Here is a 14919-nt window from a genome sequence, read left to right on the forward strand (position 1 = left end):
TCGCCCGCCGTGCGCGAGGGGGTCCCGCGCGCGAGGATCTGAACAGATGTCAACAACGTTTTTTGAGTTGTGAAGCTCATCAGTCTTCGGCGTCCGCGTGTTCATTCGATGTTCGCGCTGCGCCGGGTCTTGCTGCCGCGCCCTGGCCGTCGCATCATGATCCCTCTTCCGAAACCTACGAAGCCGATCAACGCGACGTTAGGCCGCGACGCCCCCGGGGAGCGACCGAAGGACGCGCCCGCGCCTCCCGGGTCCGTCCCGAACGACTTCGGGAACTTCAACAAGGTGGCGTCGTCCGCCGCCGCGGAGCGAAACAAAGAGCCGATCGCGGCGGTGCTGACGCGATACCTCGGCGAGGAGAAGAGCGGCGTGATCTTAGAGGTGGCGTGCGGGACCGGGCAGCACGCCGCGCACTGCGCGCCGCTGTTACCGAACCTGTGGTGGCAGCCCACGGACTTGGGGACGGACGCGTTCGACGCGGTGGATCATCACACGAGAGGGATTAAAAACGTATCCCACGCGTTAGAGATGGACGTCGCGGACGACTGGTACATGCCGTGCACGGAGATGAACATGCGGCACAGCTCGCTCGCCCCGACGGAGACGATCGAGATGGAGGGATCGAATAATTTCATGCTCGTGAAGGACGGCACGTTCACGGCGGTGCTGGCCGTCAACCTGACGCACATCTCCCCGTACGCGGCGACGAAAGGGCTCGTCGCCGGCGCCGGAGACGCGTTGAGAGTCGGCGGGAAGCTCTTCATCTACGGGCCGTTCAAGAGGAACGGAGAGCACACGTCCGAGGGGAACGCGACGTTCGACGCGAGCCTCAGGAGCCAGAACGCGGAGTGGGGGTATCGGGACATCGAGGCCGTGGAGCAGCTCGGGCGCGACGCGGGCTTGACCCCGACGGAGACGGTCGAGATGCCCGCGAATAATTTCATGCTCGTGATGACGAAGGAGAAGGTCACGCCGACGTCGTACGACTGGGATTGATGACGTCTGAGTGTCGTCACACCGTATGTAGTGTATGACTGTAATCATCACTCGAGCGAGATTAGATATCGATATTCTACGTCGACGCGCGCCTTCCACGTCCGTCGCGGCGCGCCTCACGCGGTGACGAGCCCGCCGGGCGTCGACGTCGACAACGTCAACGACGCGGGTTCGGATCTCTTGGATTTTTTCTTCCTCTTCCCGTCCGCGACGTCCTTCCCGCTCTTCTCCGCCTTCTGCCGCGCTCGGTCTTTCCCCCACATCACGAACTGGTACGAGAGATATAACTTCCCCCCGAACGTGATCGGCTTCACCGCGCCGCGGAACATCAGAGACTCCGCTAAGGACACGGTCAGCCTCCGCGGGGCGGCGTTCTTCACGAGCGGCACCTTCTTCAGCCACCCCATGCTCGCGACCTTCTTGTCGCTGAACGCGAGGGCTTTATCGAACGCGCCCGCAGCCTTGGACGCGATCGGGAGCTTCGAGAGCGGCGTCATGAGCGTCACGGACGGCTGTATCGCGTAGCACGTGCTCCACGTGAACGCGGCGAACGCGACGCTTATGACCTCGTGGAAGATGAACGCCTTCGGTATGTCCGCCGGGGTGAGGCCCTGGTCGACGAAGTACTGCTTGATCCGCCCCATGATCGCGTCGGAGAGCGCGCGCGCGTCGTTCGTCGAGACGTGCCTACTGTGAGGACGCGACGATCTAGCTAGGATGGGACGAACCCGGCCGCGCGTGGACGCGGCCGCCGCGCGCGCTTCTCTGATCGGACGTTCCGACGTCAGGTGGAATAATCCAGTTGTCCACTTCCGCACCGCCCCCTAGTAGCCTAGCGCCACTCCGCGAGACGCCGCGCCGTCGCCGCATGCACCGCGCGTCGACGCGTGTGCTTCCTCGCCGCGTCTTTCCCAGGCCGAGGACCGAACGCATCGAGCGCCGCGGACGCGCGAGCGGAGCCGCGCGACGACCGGCGACGTCCGCGTCGCCCCGCGAGCCGCGGGTGCCGACGAATCGTCGAGATCGTTCGCCGCGCTCGTCGATGGCGATCGCGCGGCGCCGCGCGACTCGCGGCGAGCCCCGCGCCGCGAGCGCGTCCACGCCCGCTCCCGTGAACGACGACGCGTCCGACGACGCGTCCGACGCGACGGCGGCGAGACCTAATAAACCCGTCCTCGCGCGCGTCCTCGCGTTCGCGGCGGACAACTACTTCGTCTTCGGTCTGCTGACGTCCATCGCGTTGGCTTCCGTCGCGCCGCACATCGGCTGCACCGGCGGCCCTCTGCGCCCTGAGCTCACGGTCAACGCCATCGGCGTGCGCGCGATGTTTCTCATCGCGGGGATGAACCTCCCGACGTCAGAACTCGCGCGCGCGGCGACGAACGCGCGCGCGAACCTGTTCGTCCAATTCTTCATCTTCGGCTTCGCCGGCGTCGTCGTCGCGCGCGTCCTCGCCCCGGCGCTGCTCGCCCTCGACCTTCTCACCCCCGCGCTCGTCGACGGACTCATCGTCCTCGCGTGCCTCCCGACGACGATCGGCAGCGGCGTCGCGCTGACGAGCGCCGCGGAGGGGTCGGTGTCCCTAGCGGTGTTCCACGCCGTGTTCGGAAATCTGGCGGGGATCGTCGCGACGCCGGCGCTGCTGTTCCTGTACCTGGGCGGGGGCGGCGGCGGCGGCGGCGGCGGCGGCGGCGCGGGGGTGAACCTCGCGGACGCGGTCGCGAAGCTGTGCTCCGTCGTTCTCGCGCCGGTCGTCGCCGGCGCGTGCGTCCGCGCGGTCCCGAGAGCCGCGGCGGCGCTGACCGGCGCCGGCGTCAAGAGGGCGCTGCGACGCGTCTCCGACGGCGTCATCCTCGCCATCGTCTACAACACGTTCTGCAACACGTTCAGGGACGGGTTCGGGGTGCCGCCGTCGCAGTTCGCGTCGCTGACCGCGGTGTTGTTCGCGCTCCTCGCGCTGTACAAGACGACCGTGTTCGTCGCCGGGAACGCGGCGGGGTTATCGCGGAAAGACGTCGTCGCCGCGACGTTCATGGCGTCGCAAAAGACGCTCGCGTTCGGACTGCCGCTCGTCAAGACGATGTTCGGGACGTCGCCGAACCTCGCGTGGTTGTGCCTGCCCACGCTCGTGTATCATCCGATGCAGCTGATGGTCGGCAGCGCGCTGGTGCCGGTGTTGCGGCGGTGGGGGAACGAGGAGACGGAGGCGGCGGCGGCGGCTGAGACGACGACGGAGACGACGACCAAGTCGGCGGAGACCGCCGCGGAGGACGCGAGGAAAGAAGCGGAGATGTACCGCCTGTGCGACGCGTTCGAGGGGAAGTTCGACGCGCCGGACATCTCCGTGGCGCAACTCAAGAGCGAACTCCCGTTCATGCGACGCGGCGGGAAGGGAAACCTTAAACCGTTCGTCATCGTGGACGTGCGGACGGAGCAGGAGCGAGCGGTGTCGATGATCGCCGGGGCGGTGACGAAGAGCAAGTTCGAAGCGAACCAAAGGGCGTTGGACTCCCGAGAGGACGTTAAAGTCATCGCGTACTGCACGATCGGGTACCGCAGCGCGCAGTACGTCGAGAAGCTGCGGAAGGACGGGTACGACGCGTACAACTTGCGCGGGAGCATCCTCGCGTGGACGCACGCGGGCGGGGCGTTGGAGACGAGAGGGGAGGAGACGAGACGAGTGCACACGTTCGGGAAAACCTGGGACCTCGCGTCGTCGGCGTACGACACGACGTACTTTAAGAAGCCGATGCTGTCGTTCGTGACGTCGTACATATCCGAGAAATTCAAGAAGCGGAAGTGAGGAGGAGGAGCACGAGTAGAAGACGTCGTCGTCGTCGTGGGAAAAAGTGGGTTTCGTATTAAAAAGCCCCCCTCCGCGAAATAAGATAATAGCTAAAGGCTTCCCCGCCGATCCGCGAACGGCGCGTCGATGACACCTCACCGCGGCGCCTGGATCTCTTCCATCCACTCGTCGTAGCTCTGCGACACGTCCGCGGCCTGCTCCCCGACGCTGTCGTCCTCGAACCTCCCCCCCCGGATCCCCTCGAGCTGCTCTTGGAGGATCATCTCCGCGAGGTTCTGCCACACCTGCCCGCCCACGGTCCGCGCGATCTCCGCGCCGACGACAAAGTCCACGGAGAGGCGGTACAACACCCGCGCCTTCCCGGGCCGCGAGGGTAACACGACGTGCGTCTGATGCACGTTCCAGTCTTGTCCGCCCACGCCGTCCAGACCGATCGTGCTGTCGAGTATGCACGCCGGGGTGAACTCCACGCGTTTCGGCGCGGGCTTACCGAACCCCCGCAACACCTTCGCGATCACCTTCGGGAAGACGTCGTCGCTCAGCGTCGTCGTGTCCACGCGCGTGAACGGCACCTTGTTCTCCTGCCTCGCTCTTCCGTCGAACCCGACCTCGTGCCCTTTGACGTCCATCAGTCGCGACAAAATCGCGGGCGCGTCGAGCGGGACGTCGACGGTGACCTCAGCCATCGCGGCGAACCCGCTCGGCGGCGCGGTCGCCGCGCTCGGCGGGAGCTCGCTCAATATCTCCTCCGCCCTCTCCGGCTCCCACACCCCCGCCCACACGTATAACAGCCCGTCGCGCTCCACGATCGGCGCGGCGTCGACGTAGACGTTCGGGAGGAGGTTTTTTATCGACGGCATCTTCTTGCACTCCCCTCCCGAGGTGTACTCCCACCCGTGGTACGGGCACTGCACGCGTCCTTCGACGACTTTCCCGAGGGATATCGGGCACGCCCTGTGCGCGCACTCGTCCTTGATGCACCCCGCCATGCCGTCCTGGTCGCGGAACGCGACCCACGGGACGTTGAACAGATCGAACGGGATCATCGTCTTGTCGTCGAGCTCGTCCGCGAACGCGACGGGGAACCAGTTCGCGCGCTCCTTGCGCGTCCCCAGCACGTACTCCTCCTCGAGCTGCGACGGCGGGATCACGGGGATCATGTACTTCGCGACCGTGGACGAGGACGAGGACGACGCCGCGCTCGTTCGCGTCCGCGCGTCGCGCCGACCGATCGCGGCGAAACCCTCCGCGTCGCATCGCATGCGCCGGCGACGTTCCGACGGGAGGGCGAACTTCGATCCGGGACGATCGCTCCCGGACGCGGTCCCGCCTCGCGCGGCGCGAGGTTCGTGCCGCGAAAGGACGCGCGCGGCGCTCGCGCTCACCGACGCGCACGCGCGCGACATTGTGCGATCCCGATCGGCGTGATATGTGGCGTCGTCGTGTTGTGCGGCGGCAGCGCGGCGGCCCTCGTCTTGGCTCTCGGCATGCGGTGCAGACCGAGATAAGATCCCAGATTCGCTGGCCTCATCATCAGGCGCGCTGCGTTCTTACAAAAGTTTTTCACCCATATCCCGGTTTCAACACTTGATCGCCTCCCCTTTCAACTGACCGGTGAACTTTTTTTGTATGGAATGGCCCTCATCAGTGCAGGCTCGGACAGGCAGACAGGAAGGGTGAACAAAATTATGCGGTCCCAGTGTCGGGGAGCGCCGGACGGCGTCGACGGCGGGGTCGCGCCGCGCGTCGCGTCCGCGCCCGGGCTCGCGAGGACGCCGCGATGTCCGGGACGCGCGGGATCGTGCGCCACGGCGCCGCGTTCAGCAAGCACTTCGCCGCGTGCACGCTCGACGCGCGTCGATCGAGGGACGACCATCTCGGGACGCCCGACGTCGTCGCGGACGACGCGGACGCGGACGCCGCCTCTGAAAAATCGCGTCCGCGCGCGTTCGCGTCCGCGGACGACGTCGTCGACGTCGTCCTCGCGGCGAAGGACGGGTGGGGCCGCGAGCTTCTCGCGGAGCTGTGCGACGACCTCGGACTCCCGAGGTTCGGCGCGGACGACGCGAAGGGCGGCGCCTCGTTCGGGACGACGGAGGTTGAGATCCTCGCGTGCGTCACCGAGACGCTGGACGCCGGACCCGACGACGGCGGCGGCGGCGGCGGCGGCGGCGGCGGCGGCGGCGGCGACGGCGGCGGCGGTGCGAGCGGCGGGGCGCCCCCACGATGTTGCCTCCACCCGACCGAGCTGAGGGTCCGGAAGAGAGGAAGGGCGGACGGCGAGGAGGGATGGCGGACGTGGGTCGCGGCGGCGGCGGACGCGTCGCGCGACGGCGACGGCGACGGCGACGCGACGCCGCGCGCGGCCGACGTCGACGACGCGACCGTCGTCGACGCGGAGAACACGTCGAACCCGGAACCGGAACCGTCGAAAAAGGATAGCGGTAAGAAGAAGACGCACTGGCACAAGATAAAGAAGGACAACCGCGCGTCATCGTTCGCGGCGCTCCTCGTCGAACGCTTCGGCGTCGAGACGTTGCGTCTGGGCGCCGGCGTCGTCGACGTCGCCGGCGGCGGCGGCGAACTCGCGTTCGAGCTCACCACGCGATGGGGCGTCCCGTGCACGATCATCGATCCGCGCGGCAGCGGCGTGGTGTTGACGTCCAAGCACAAGCGTCTGTTGCGGTCGCGCGCGGAGAACGGCGCGATGATCGACGACGCGTGGGCCGCCGCGTCGCCGCTCGCGAGGGGACTCCGCGCCGAGTGGCGCCGGCGCGTCCCGGAAAGCGTCGAGCACGTCAAGCGTTCGTTCGATCACACCGTCATGCGCGACGCCGCGCTCGCGAGGTTGCTCCGCGAGTGCTCCGCGATCGTTGGTCTCCACCCGGACCAGGCCACGGGCGCGATCGTGGACGCGGGGTTGGTTTTGAACAAGCCCTGGGCGGTTGTCCCGTGTTGCGTGTTTCCGAAATTGTATCCGACGCGCGCGGACCCCGTCGCCGGCGTCGCCCCCGTGCGCACGACGGACGCGCTCGTGCGTCATCTCATGGCGAGGGCGCCCGGGGAGACGCGCGCGTGCGAGTTGCGGTGCGAGGGCGCGAAGACCGCGGTGTGGTGGATCCCGAGGGAGGGCGAGGGTGGTAAAGACTCGGCGGCGGCGGCGCCGGAGGGTCGAGAGGATTGGCCGTGGCCCGCGCCGCCGCGGGGGACGAAAAGCGGCGCGAGAGGACCGTTCGCGATGCCGCCGGGATGGCGCGCGCCGACGGACCGGGTGACGTGACTAGACGTAGCATCATAGCGTCGTTGTAGAGCGACAGAAGTAGTGTAGGCTCCGTGGGTCGCGCGTGGACGCGGCTCGGGGATGCGCCGCCGCGGCGGAAGGCGAGTCGATTTTTTTCGCGGTGTTAACAAATGGTTTGACGCGACGTTTGACGCCAGTCTCAGATCACACGATCGCCGCGCGGCGCCGCGCGCGATGGCGACGACGGCCGCGGCGTGCGCTGGGTTCGTCCATCGCGCGCGTCGCGCGCGTTCCACGAGGATATCGACACCGCGCGCGGCGGCCAAGGACGGCGGAGGGAACGCGACCGTGCCTCACAGCGGGTACCACCGAATCGTAGGATTCCCGCGTCCGTTCTTCGAGGGGTGGTACTTCCGCGTGACGCTCCCGGAGACGCGGGACAACCTCAGCCTGATTTATCACGTCTACGACCCAGACTTGACGAGCAGCACGCGACGCGGCGCGGGCGCGCAGGCGTGCACCCCGGGCGGGGGATACATCTACCGGGAGTCCTCCGACGTCGACGCGTTCTCGGGAGATCCGCACGCGTTGGCTCTTCGGATGACCCTCGGCGGCGGCGGCGACGGCGACGGCGGCGGCGGCGGCGGCGGCACGGCCGACGAGGAATTCTTCGAGATCACGGACGACGGCAGACGACACCGCGGCCGCCTCTCGAAGTCGAAGTCGTCCGCGGGACCCCTCGAGGATCACTCCGTGTGGCCCCGGGAGAAGTGCGTCTCGGAGGCGCGGTGGGACATCGCCGTCCGCCCGGTCCTCGGATACGGCGGCCGCGCGGACGACGTCGATAATGTTTCCCTCGCGGGCTGGTTATCGTCCCTGCCCGTGTTCGAGCCGCACTACCAGGTCACGATGGCGCACGGGCTCGCGAGCGGGTGGATCGAGCACGACGGCGCGCGGACGGAGTTTACGAACGCGCCGGCGTACTCGGAGAAGAACTGGGGCGGCGCCGGGTTCCCGTCGAGATGGTTTTGGTGCCAGTGCAACGCGTTTCACGGCGCTCCGGGGTTGAGCGTGACCGCGACCGGGGGTAACCGCGGCGTCGTGTTGCTTCCCGGGGTGAGAGAGGAAGTCGCCGCGGTGCTCGTGCACCTGCCGGACGGATCGTTTCTTCCGTTCGCCCCCGTGACGGGCGCGGGGGGGTCGCCCGCCGCGGAGGTGATCTGGGACGTCGACACGTGGGGACGATGGCGAGTCACCGCGAAGACGCCGACGCGGGAGGTTGTCGTTAAGGCGGACACGGCCGAGGACGCGGGGGTCGTCGGGAAGACGACCGTCCTTCGGGCGCCGATGGACGACGTCGACAAAGGGATGGCGCCGCTGTGTCGCGAGAGTTTCCGCGGACGAATGTCGATGTCGATGTGGAAGTTAGACCCGTCCACGGGCGCGCGCGTGGAGACACTCTTAGACGACGTCCGCTCCGACGTCGCCGCCGTGGAGGTAGGCGGCGGGCCGTGGAGTGAGCCGTGGAGAGGCACGGCGCGGATGCGAGAGCCGCTCGGGACGCTCGCGGGGGCCGACGTGGACGTGAACGCCATCGCGTCTTTCCTTCGACTGGACGTCCCGGGGCTCTGACGCGACGCGCCGCGCAGGGGAGTCGTCGAACAGTAGTACCGTAGCCGTCGTAGCATTCAAATATCGTGTTAAAGAGAGAGCACACAAAGAGAGAGACGACTCGAACGCCGGCGCGAGCGCGAGCGCTCGAGCGTTTCGCGAACGACGCGTCGACCCTCGCGCGGCTGCTTCTCGCGTACGGCGTCACGCGACCACGGCGCGGGACATCACGGAGAGAGCCCTCCCGAACCTCGGAACCGCGCGCGCCGCACGTGGCGCCGCGCGCATGACCCCACGTGCCACGTGCGCGCGCGCAGACAACCGCGCGCTCGCCGCCGCTGCCGCCGCGGTGTGGTACCCGCGCGCGGCGGATCCGGACCCCGCGGCTCGGCGCTTTCCTCCGGCGGCGCCGGCGTGCGCGACGACGCCGCAGTCGCCGATGATGACGTCCCCGGACGTGTCGCCGCTCCTGCTGCCGCACGCTTCGACGGCTTTCACGACGTTGTACCCTTCCACGACCTGACCGAAGACCGTGTGCTTGCCGTTCAGGAACGGCGTCGCGGTCGTGCACAGGAAAAACTGCGACCCGTTCGTGTTCGGTCCCGCGTTGGCCATGGAGAGAACCCCCGGGCCGTTGTGCGGTAAAGTGAAGTTCTCGTCGGGGAAGGTTCGGCCGTAGATGGACTTCCCGCCCGTGCCGTTATCGTTCGTGAAGTCGCCGCCTGGATTTGGTGAGGGGAGGGAGGAGAGAGCGGTACGGTAAGCGGACCGCGGCCGAGGGGGCGAGGGGGCGGTGAACAATCTTCGTCCGTCCGATCCAATCGCGCTCGGGGACGCGTCGATCAATCGGTCGATCGATCGAACGATCGATCGACGAGGTTCACGCGCCTTGGCACATGAACTGCGGGATGACCCGGTGGAACCGGCTCTTCTTGTACCCGGCGCCCTCGTCCGCGAGGCACAGCTGCTTGAAGTTCTCCGCGGTCTTCGGCGTGACGTCCTCCTTCAGCTCCATGACGACGCGTCCGATCGGCGTCGCGTCGCCGTATCGCCCGAGCTGAAGGTCGAAGTATACTTTCGGGTTCGCGGGGTTCACCTCGAGCGGGGGGACGTAGTTCACGGGCTGATCTCTGACCGCGAGCACGTCCGCGGGGGTGGACTGTCCGGCGCCCATTTCGACGAGTCGGGGTGAGGGAGGGTGGTGGGTGGTGAGCTGGCGTGCGTCGCGCGCGCGTCGAAGTGCGCGCTTTAGGTTTCGTAAACGCCGTGTCGTTTTATCCGACGAGGACGCTTCTCTGCAGAAGAGTGCTCGAGATCGCGTCCCGAAGTCCCGGGACGAAACGAATCTGCGTCCGCGCGCGCGCGTCATTGCGTCCCCGCGGGGCTCGGACGAGGAGGAGAGCGCTCGTTTCGTTTTCCGTTTACGGAGATGACGGTGACGAACTTATGGTGCGCGAACGCGATCGTATAGATCGTATCGACGCCGCGACCCCTCCCCGCGCGCGCTTTCTCGAGTTCACCTCTGGGTGCCCAAATTGCGTTCCCCCGGGAGAAAAAACGCCGGATCCCCGACGCGCGTCCCCGACCCCCCGCCCCCTCCCCACGTCACAGGTCGCTCCTGAACGACCATGGCGTCGTCGAAGTCATCGACGCGTCGGATGCGTCGGACGAGAACGCGCATCCGTCGATACGCGACCGCGTCGAGGGCAAGGTGCTCGCCGTAGACTTAGCGGAGTGGATCTTCCAGGCCACGTCGCAGCCAGCCACCGCGGAGCTGTTCACCCCGGAAGGGCAAGTCGCGAAGGTCGTGTTCGAGCGCGCCGCGAACTGGCTCCGGCACGGGTGCATCCCGATCGGCGTCATCGACGGCGTCCCGCCGCCAGAGAAACTCGCGCGCATGAAACAGCGACACGGTATGGGCGCCACGGGGTGCGGCGGCGGCGTCTTCGGACGACTCGGCGACGTCGCCGCGCGAACGCTGCGGGCGTTGGGTTTACCCGCGGTGGAAGCCCCCGGGGAGGCGGAGGCCACGTGCGCGGCGATGAACGCCGCGGGGCTCGTCGACGGATGCGCCACCTCGGACGGCGACGCGCTGTTGTTCGGCGCGAGGGTGCAGTTCAAAACGATCAAGCTCTTCGCGGACGCCCCGGAGCAGTCGCGGATCGAACGGTGCGAAGCGTCGTGGTTACGGGAAACGATGCGGCTCCCCGGGGACGAGCACGAGGGCGTGAGCGACGCGCTCGTCGCGCTCGCGCTGCTCGCGGGCGGGGACTACGACCCGGACGGCGCGAAGCGAGTGGGGAGCGCGCTCGCGTCGAGGGTCGTGAAGGGACTCGCCGCGGAGGATGCGCGCGAGCGGCGGAAAAGCGGCAGCCCCGGGTTGCGGCCGTCGACGACGACGCTCCCGCGGCGGCTGGACGCGTTTCTGGAAGCTCCCGCGGACGACGACCTCGAGGCCATCGGCAAGCGCGGCTGCACCGGGTGCGTGCGGTGCAAGCACGAGGGCGGGGGGAAGTGCAAGAAGCAGCGGCACGTCCACGGATGCGAGGCTTGCGGGACCGAGAGCGGGTGCGTCGAACGCGACGGCCCGTGCGAGTGTGCGTTTCACAGCACCGAGGACTTACGGTGGATGGATAAGGTCCGGCGGCGCGCGAAAGCGACGGAAGGGTACGTCGGCGGGAGCTTCCAGCGCGCGGCGAAGGCGTACGCGAAGCAGGCGTCGATCGCGGCGGCGGCGTTGCCGCGCGCGCGAGACGTCGCCGCCGCGCGCCGCGGCGGCGGCGGCGGGTCGTTTTCGCGCCTCGCGTGGACGCGGCGGCCGGACACCGCGGCGGTGTCCGAGATCCTCGCGCTGTGCGACATCCCCGATCGGCGCGCGCGGGAGAAGCTGCTTCCCGTGCTCCTGGAGTGGGACATTCGAGCCGCGGCGGTGACCGGGGCGCCGTCCGCGGGGTTGGAGTTTACCGCGGCATCGATCACGAAAGTCGCGGGGCACAGAGGCGTCGGCCGCAGGTGGCGGCACCTCCTCGAGATCGCCGCGGTCGATCCGAACGAGGCGGTCAACGCGGCGAGGTTGAAAGCGCAGCTGAAAGCGAAGCGCGCGGCGGCGAACACCCCGGGAGGGGCGCGCGAGATCGCTCTGGACGACGACGACGACGAAGACGGGCTCGGCGCGTCTGAAATCGCGCGCGACTTGGAGTTTTTATCCCATCACCGACCGCACCGCAGCGTTAGAATGGGGTTGATTCGCGAGGCCTTCCCCGAGCTCGTCGCCGCGTTCGAAGCGCCGCCGACGCCGAAGACGAAGACGAAAGGCAAGGGGATGGGCGGAAAAACCCCGGGGGTGAAACGCGTGGACCCGAAGACGCCGACGCCGAGGAAGACGACGCCGCGGAAGACGACGCCGCGGGGGATCCCGCGCGAGCGTTCCCCGACGCAACACGCGATCACAGGGTTCATGCGGTCGCGTAAGACGCTCTTCCCGGACGCGCCGGCGGCGACGTCGATCGCGGAAGCGCTGAGAACGCCGGTGTTGATTAAAGCGGACGCGCACGTCACGTCGCCGCTGTCCGTCGGCTCGGAGGGCTCCGAGGAGTTGCTCACCGGCGGGTTGACTTCGTACCGGGAAAAGTACGGGTACCCGACGACAGGGAAGAAGCCGCCGCCGGTGGAGGCGGCGGCGGCGGCGGCGGCGGGCGTAGGCGACGACGAGGTTAAATCGTCGCAAGAGTTTGCGTCTCCGACCCCAGCGCAGCGCGCGCGTGAACGGAGAGACTCCGTGGAAGTTGTAGACCTCGTGACGCCTCCGTCGCCGGAGACGAGGGCGCGGGCGACCGCCGCGGCCGGCGGCGGCGGCGGCGGCGGGTCTTCCCTACCCTCCTCGCCGCTCGTGTCTCCTACGAAAAGGATGCGTCAGGAAGGCATCAAGGCGTTCATGTCGCCGGCGAAGAAGCCGGCGACGCCGAAGACGAGCGACAGCGTCGTCGTTCTCAGCGACAGCGACGAGGATTAAACGAACACGTCCGCGAATGAACGATCGAACGACTCACGAACGACGATCGAGTAGAACGAAGCATAGACTAGCGTAGCGTAGACGAACGACGAAGCGATAACGTAATGTCACGACGATTCGAATCGTATTATCGTATTGAAATGAAATGATTAGAACCGCGCGCGATGACCGCGCGCGGCGTGCGAGCATGTTATCCGCGCGTCGCGTCGCGTCTGACGTCGACCAAACGCTCTTCCGTTTACGCGGTGTCGATCCCCTCCGGGGCTGGGACCTCCGGCTCCAGGGTCGGCATGTCCGGCTCCGGGTCCGTGATCTCCTCCATTTGGAACCCGTTCCCGATGTCGACCGGATCCATCGGCGCGTCCGCCGCCGCAGCCTTGACGTCCACCTCCTTGATCTTCGGCTCCTCCTTGTACAGCCCGCCGAGCTTGCTGAACATGCCGCCGAACACCTTGGCGTCCTTCTTCGCTTGCGCATGCTTCGCGCGTTTGATCTTCGCGAGCAGGTTGCGGGCTTCCTTGTGCCCCTCGTCGTTCTCGATGAGCTTCTTCACGTCAGCCTCGGCTTCGTCGTACTCCTCGAGCTCCGTCGCCGCTTGCGCGCGGCGGTACAGCGCCTTCTCGTTCCCGCTCTCGATGTCGAGCGCCTCGCCCGAAGCCTTGCGCGCCTTGGAGTATTTCTTGTCCTTGATGGCGACCGCGGCGGTGTTCAAGTGAATCGACAGCTTCAGCTTCTTGCTGGCTTTCTTCTCGTCGTCGGTGAACTGCGAGTCGTACTCCACGTACCGCATAGCTTTGTCGTACTTCTTGAACGCGAGCTCGAGCTTCCCGCTCTTGTACGCGTCGTTCCCCGCGCCTTTCACTTTCTCGCACGCCTCGAGCTTCTCCGCCGTGGACATCTCGTACGTCTCTTTTTCCTTCTCAAACGCCGAGAGCGTGACGTTGTAGACGACGTTCGTGTTCGGCGGGACGACGCCCTTGGACAGCGTCGCGCCGTCGCCACCGTACGCGAACGCGGCGGGGACCTTCACCTCCGCGACTTCGCCCTTCTTCATGCGCATGACCGCCTCCTCGAGCCCCGCGGGCACGGCTTCGTTCCCGGTTTCAAAGGTGAATTCGCTCTGCGAATCCACGAGCGTGTGCTTCCCGTCGTCGAGCGTGACGGTGTACGAGATCGTGACGCTCGCGCCATCGTTCGGCTGCTCGTACCCCTCGCCCTCCGTCGTCGCTTTCTTCGACCCCGCGCCGCCGCAGATCGGCTCGACGGTGATGACTTTGTTCAAGGTCACGGTCACGTCCGCGCTCTGCGGGTCGCCCGGCAACCCGGCGCAGTACTGCCGTCCTCCCGGGACATTCTTCATCTTGTAAATCCCGGAGTCGCCCTCCTTAATCTTCGCGAGCAGAGCGCGCATGCCGTCGAACGGCGCGTCCTTGACCACAAACTCCGCCTCCGTGGACGGAACGATCGTGTCGCCGCCGCCGACGACGTCCGCATCCGACGCCGCGACGGAGTACGTCACCTTCACCTCGTCCCTCTCCTTCGCGAACGTGTACCCGTCCGCTTTCTTCAGCGTCTTCGCGAGGACGATCCCGCCGTCCTTGTACAAGTCGTTATCGTTCGTCCAAGAGAAGAGCTCGACCTCGAACTTGAGCGTGCTGTTCGCGGGGATCGTGGGCGGGGACCCGGCGGCGCCGTAGGCGTACTCGGGCGTGCACGTTAAGATCGCCTTCTCGCCCTTGCGCATCGACGCGACGCCTTCGTCCCAGCCTTTGATGACCTGCCCGACGCCGAGCTTGAACTTGAACGGATCCCCGCGGTCGACGCTGCTGTCGAATTTCGTGCCGTCCAGGAGCGTGCCGGTGTAGTGGACGGTGACCTCGTTCCCGATCTGCGGGCGCTCGTCCCCGGATCCTTTCGCGAGGACTTTTTTCATGCAACCGCCGTCCTTCGCGATCGAGACGTCCGCTTCCTGGCCGACGTCGAGGTCCTCGTACTCGACCTCCATGTGGTCGATGGTTCTGACGCCGGTGCTTTCCATGGCGATCGTTCGGGTAGTGAACCTTTCGTGCGGTGTGCGCGTGTGAATGCGCGCGCGATCGCGAGATCTTCCGAAACCTTCGATGTCTGTTGTTGTTGTCGACGAGCTGTCGAAGAAGTCGACGAAAATAATCAGGGAAGTTTTTCGCAAACGTTTTTCACCCACCCTCGGTTTCAACATTTGATCGCATCCCCTTTCAACTGACCGATGAACAT

General features: G+C 67.0%; 9 protein-coding genes across 9 annotated transcripts; 5 read left to right on the plus strand and 4 right to left on the minus strand.

The window, feature by feature from the left end:
- Nucleotides 1–300: 300 nt before the first annotated feature.
- Nucleotides 301–960, plus strand: MICPUCDRAFT_7600 (uncharacterized protein; the record flags this gene model as incomplete). The annotated part of the gene is made up of 2 exons (XM_003057779.1): nucleotides 301–534; nucleotides 619–960. Coding segments are annotated over 2 exons (576 nt in total), but the record flags the coding sequence as incomplete, so codon positions are not given.
- A 76-nt stretch (nucleotides 961–1036) lies between these two features.
- MICPUCDRAFT_67499 (uncharacterized protein) lies at nucleotides 1037–1741 on the minus strand. Its single transcript, XM_003058155.1, has one exon. The coding sequence runs from the start codon at nucleotides 1638–1640 to the stop codon at nucleotides 1113–1115; it is 528 nt and encodes a 175-aa protein (XP_003058201.1). The 5' UTR covers nucleotides 1641–1741; the 3' UTR covers nucleotides 1037–1112.
- A 104-nt stretch (nucleotides 1742–1845) lies between these two features.
- On the plus strand, nucleotides 1846–3916 carry MICPUCDRAFT_47101 (bile Acid:Na+ symporter family). The gene has a single exon (XM_003057780.1). It carries the CDS (start codon nucleotides 1865–1867, stop codon nucleotides 3797–3799), a length of 1935 nt encoding a protein of 644 aa, XP_003057826.1. The 5' UTR covers nucleotides 1846–1864; the 3' UTR covers nucleotides 3800–3916.
- Nucleotides 3917–3936: 20 nt separating this feature from the next.
- Nucleotides 3937–4848, minus strand: TIC55-2 (chloroplast envelope protein translocase family; the record flags this gene model as incomplete). Its single annotated transcript, XM_003058156.1, has 2 exons — nucleotides 3937–4383; nucleotides 4426–4848. The coding sequence occupies 2 exons, from the start codon at nucleotides 4846–4848 to the stop codon at nucleotides 3937–3939; spliced, it is 870 nt and encodes a 289-aa protein (XP_003058202.1).
- Nucleotides 4849–5582: 734 nt separating this feature from the next.
- On the plus strand, nucleotides 5583–7227 carry MICPUCDRAFT_57440 (uncharacterized protein; the record flags this gene model as incomplete). The annotated part of the gene is made up of 1 exon (XM_003057781.1): nucleotides 5583–7227. The coding sequence occupies one exon, from the start codon at nucleotides 5583–5585 to the stop codon at nucleotides 7080–7082; it is 1500 nt and encodes a 499-aa protein (XP_003057827.1). The 3' UTR covers nucleotides 7083–7227.
- A 416-nt stretch (nucleotides 7228–7643) lies between these two features.
- Nucleotides 7644–8675, plus strand: MICPUCDRAFT_33085 (uncharacterized protein; the record flags this gene model as incomplete). Its single annotated transcript, XM_003057782.1, has 1 exon — nucleotides 7644–8675. The coding sequence occupies one exon, from the start codon at nucleotides 7644–7646 to the stop codon at nucleotides 8673–8675; it is 1032 nt and encodes a 343-aa protein (XP_003057828.1).
- Nucleotides 8676–8858: 183 nt separating this feature from the next.
- MICPUCDRAFT_57442 (uncharacterized protein) lies at nucleotides 8859–9828 on the minus strand (the record flags this gene model as incomplete). Its single annotated transcript, XM_003058157.1, has 2 exons — nucleotides 8859–9456; nucleotides 9539–9828. The coding sequence occupies 2 exons, from the start codon at nucleotides 9826–9828 to the stop codon at nucleotides 8859–8861; spliced, it is 888 nt and encodes a 295-aa protein (XP_003058203.1).
- Nucleotides 9829–10083: 255 nt separating this feature from the next.
- MICPUCDRAFT_57443 (uncharacterized protein) lies at nucleotides 10084–12666 on the plus strand (the record flags this gene model as incomplete). The annotated part of the gene is made up of 2 exons (XM_003057783.1): nucleotides 10084–10103; nucleotides 10266–12666. 2 exons carry the CDS (start codon nucleotides 10084–10086, stop codon nucleotides 12664–12666), a joined length of 2421 nt encoding a protein of 806 aa, XP_003057829.1.
- Nucleotides 12667–12764: 98 nt separating this feature from the next.
- On the minus strand, nucleotides 12765–14737 carry MICPUCDRAFT_33086 (fkbp-type peptidyl-prolyl cis-trans isomerase). The gene has a single exon (XM_003058158.1). The coding sequence runs from the start codon at nucleotides 14702–14704 to the stop codon at nucleotides 12905–12907; it is 1800 nt and encodes a 599-aa protein (XP_003058204.1). The 5' UTR covers nucleotides 14705–14737; the 3' UTR covers nucleotides 12765–12904.
- Nucleotides 14738–14919: the final 182 nt, after the last annotated feature.

Source organism: Micromonas pusilla (assembly GCF_000151265.4).
Source record: "Micromonas pusilla CCMP1545 genomic scaffold MICPUCscaffold_4, whole genome shotgun sequence".
NCBI lineage: Eukaryota > Viridiplantae > Chlorophyta > Mamiellophyceae > Mamiellales > Mamiellaceae > Micromonas > Micromonas pusilla.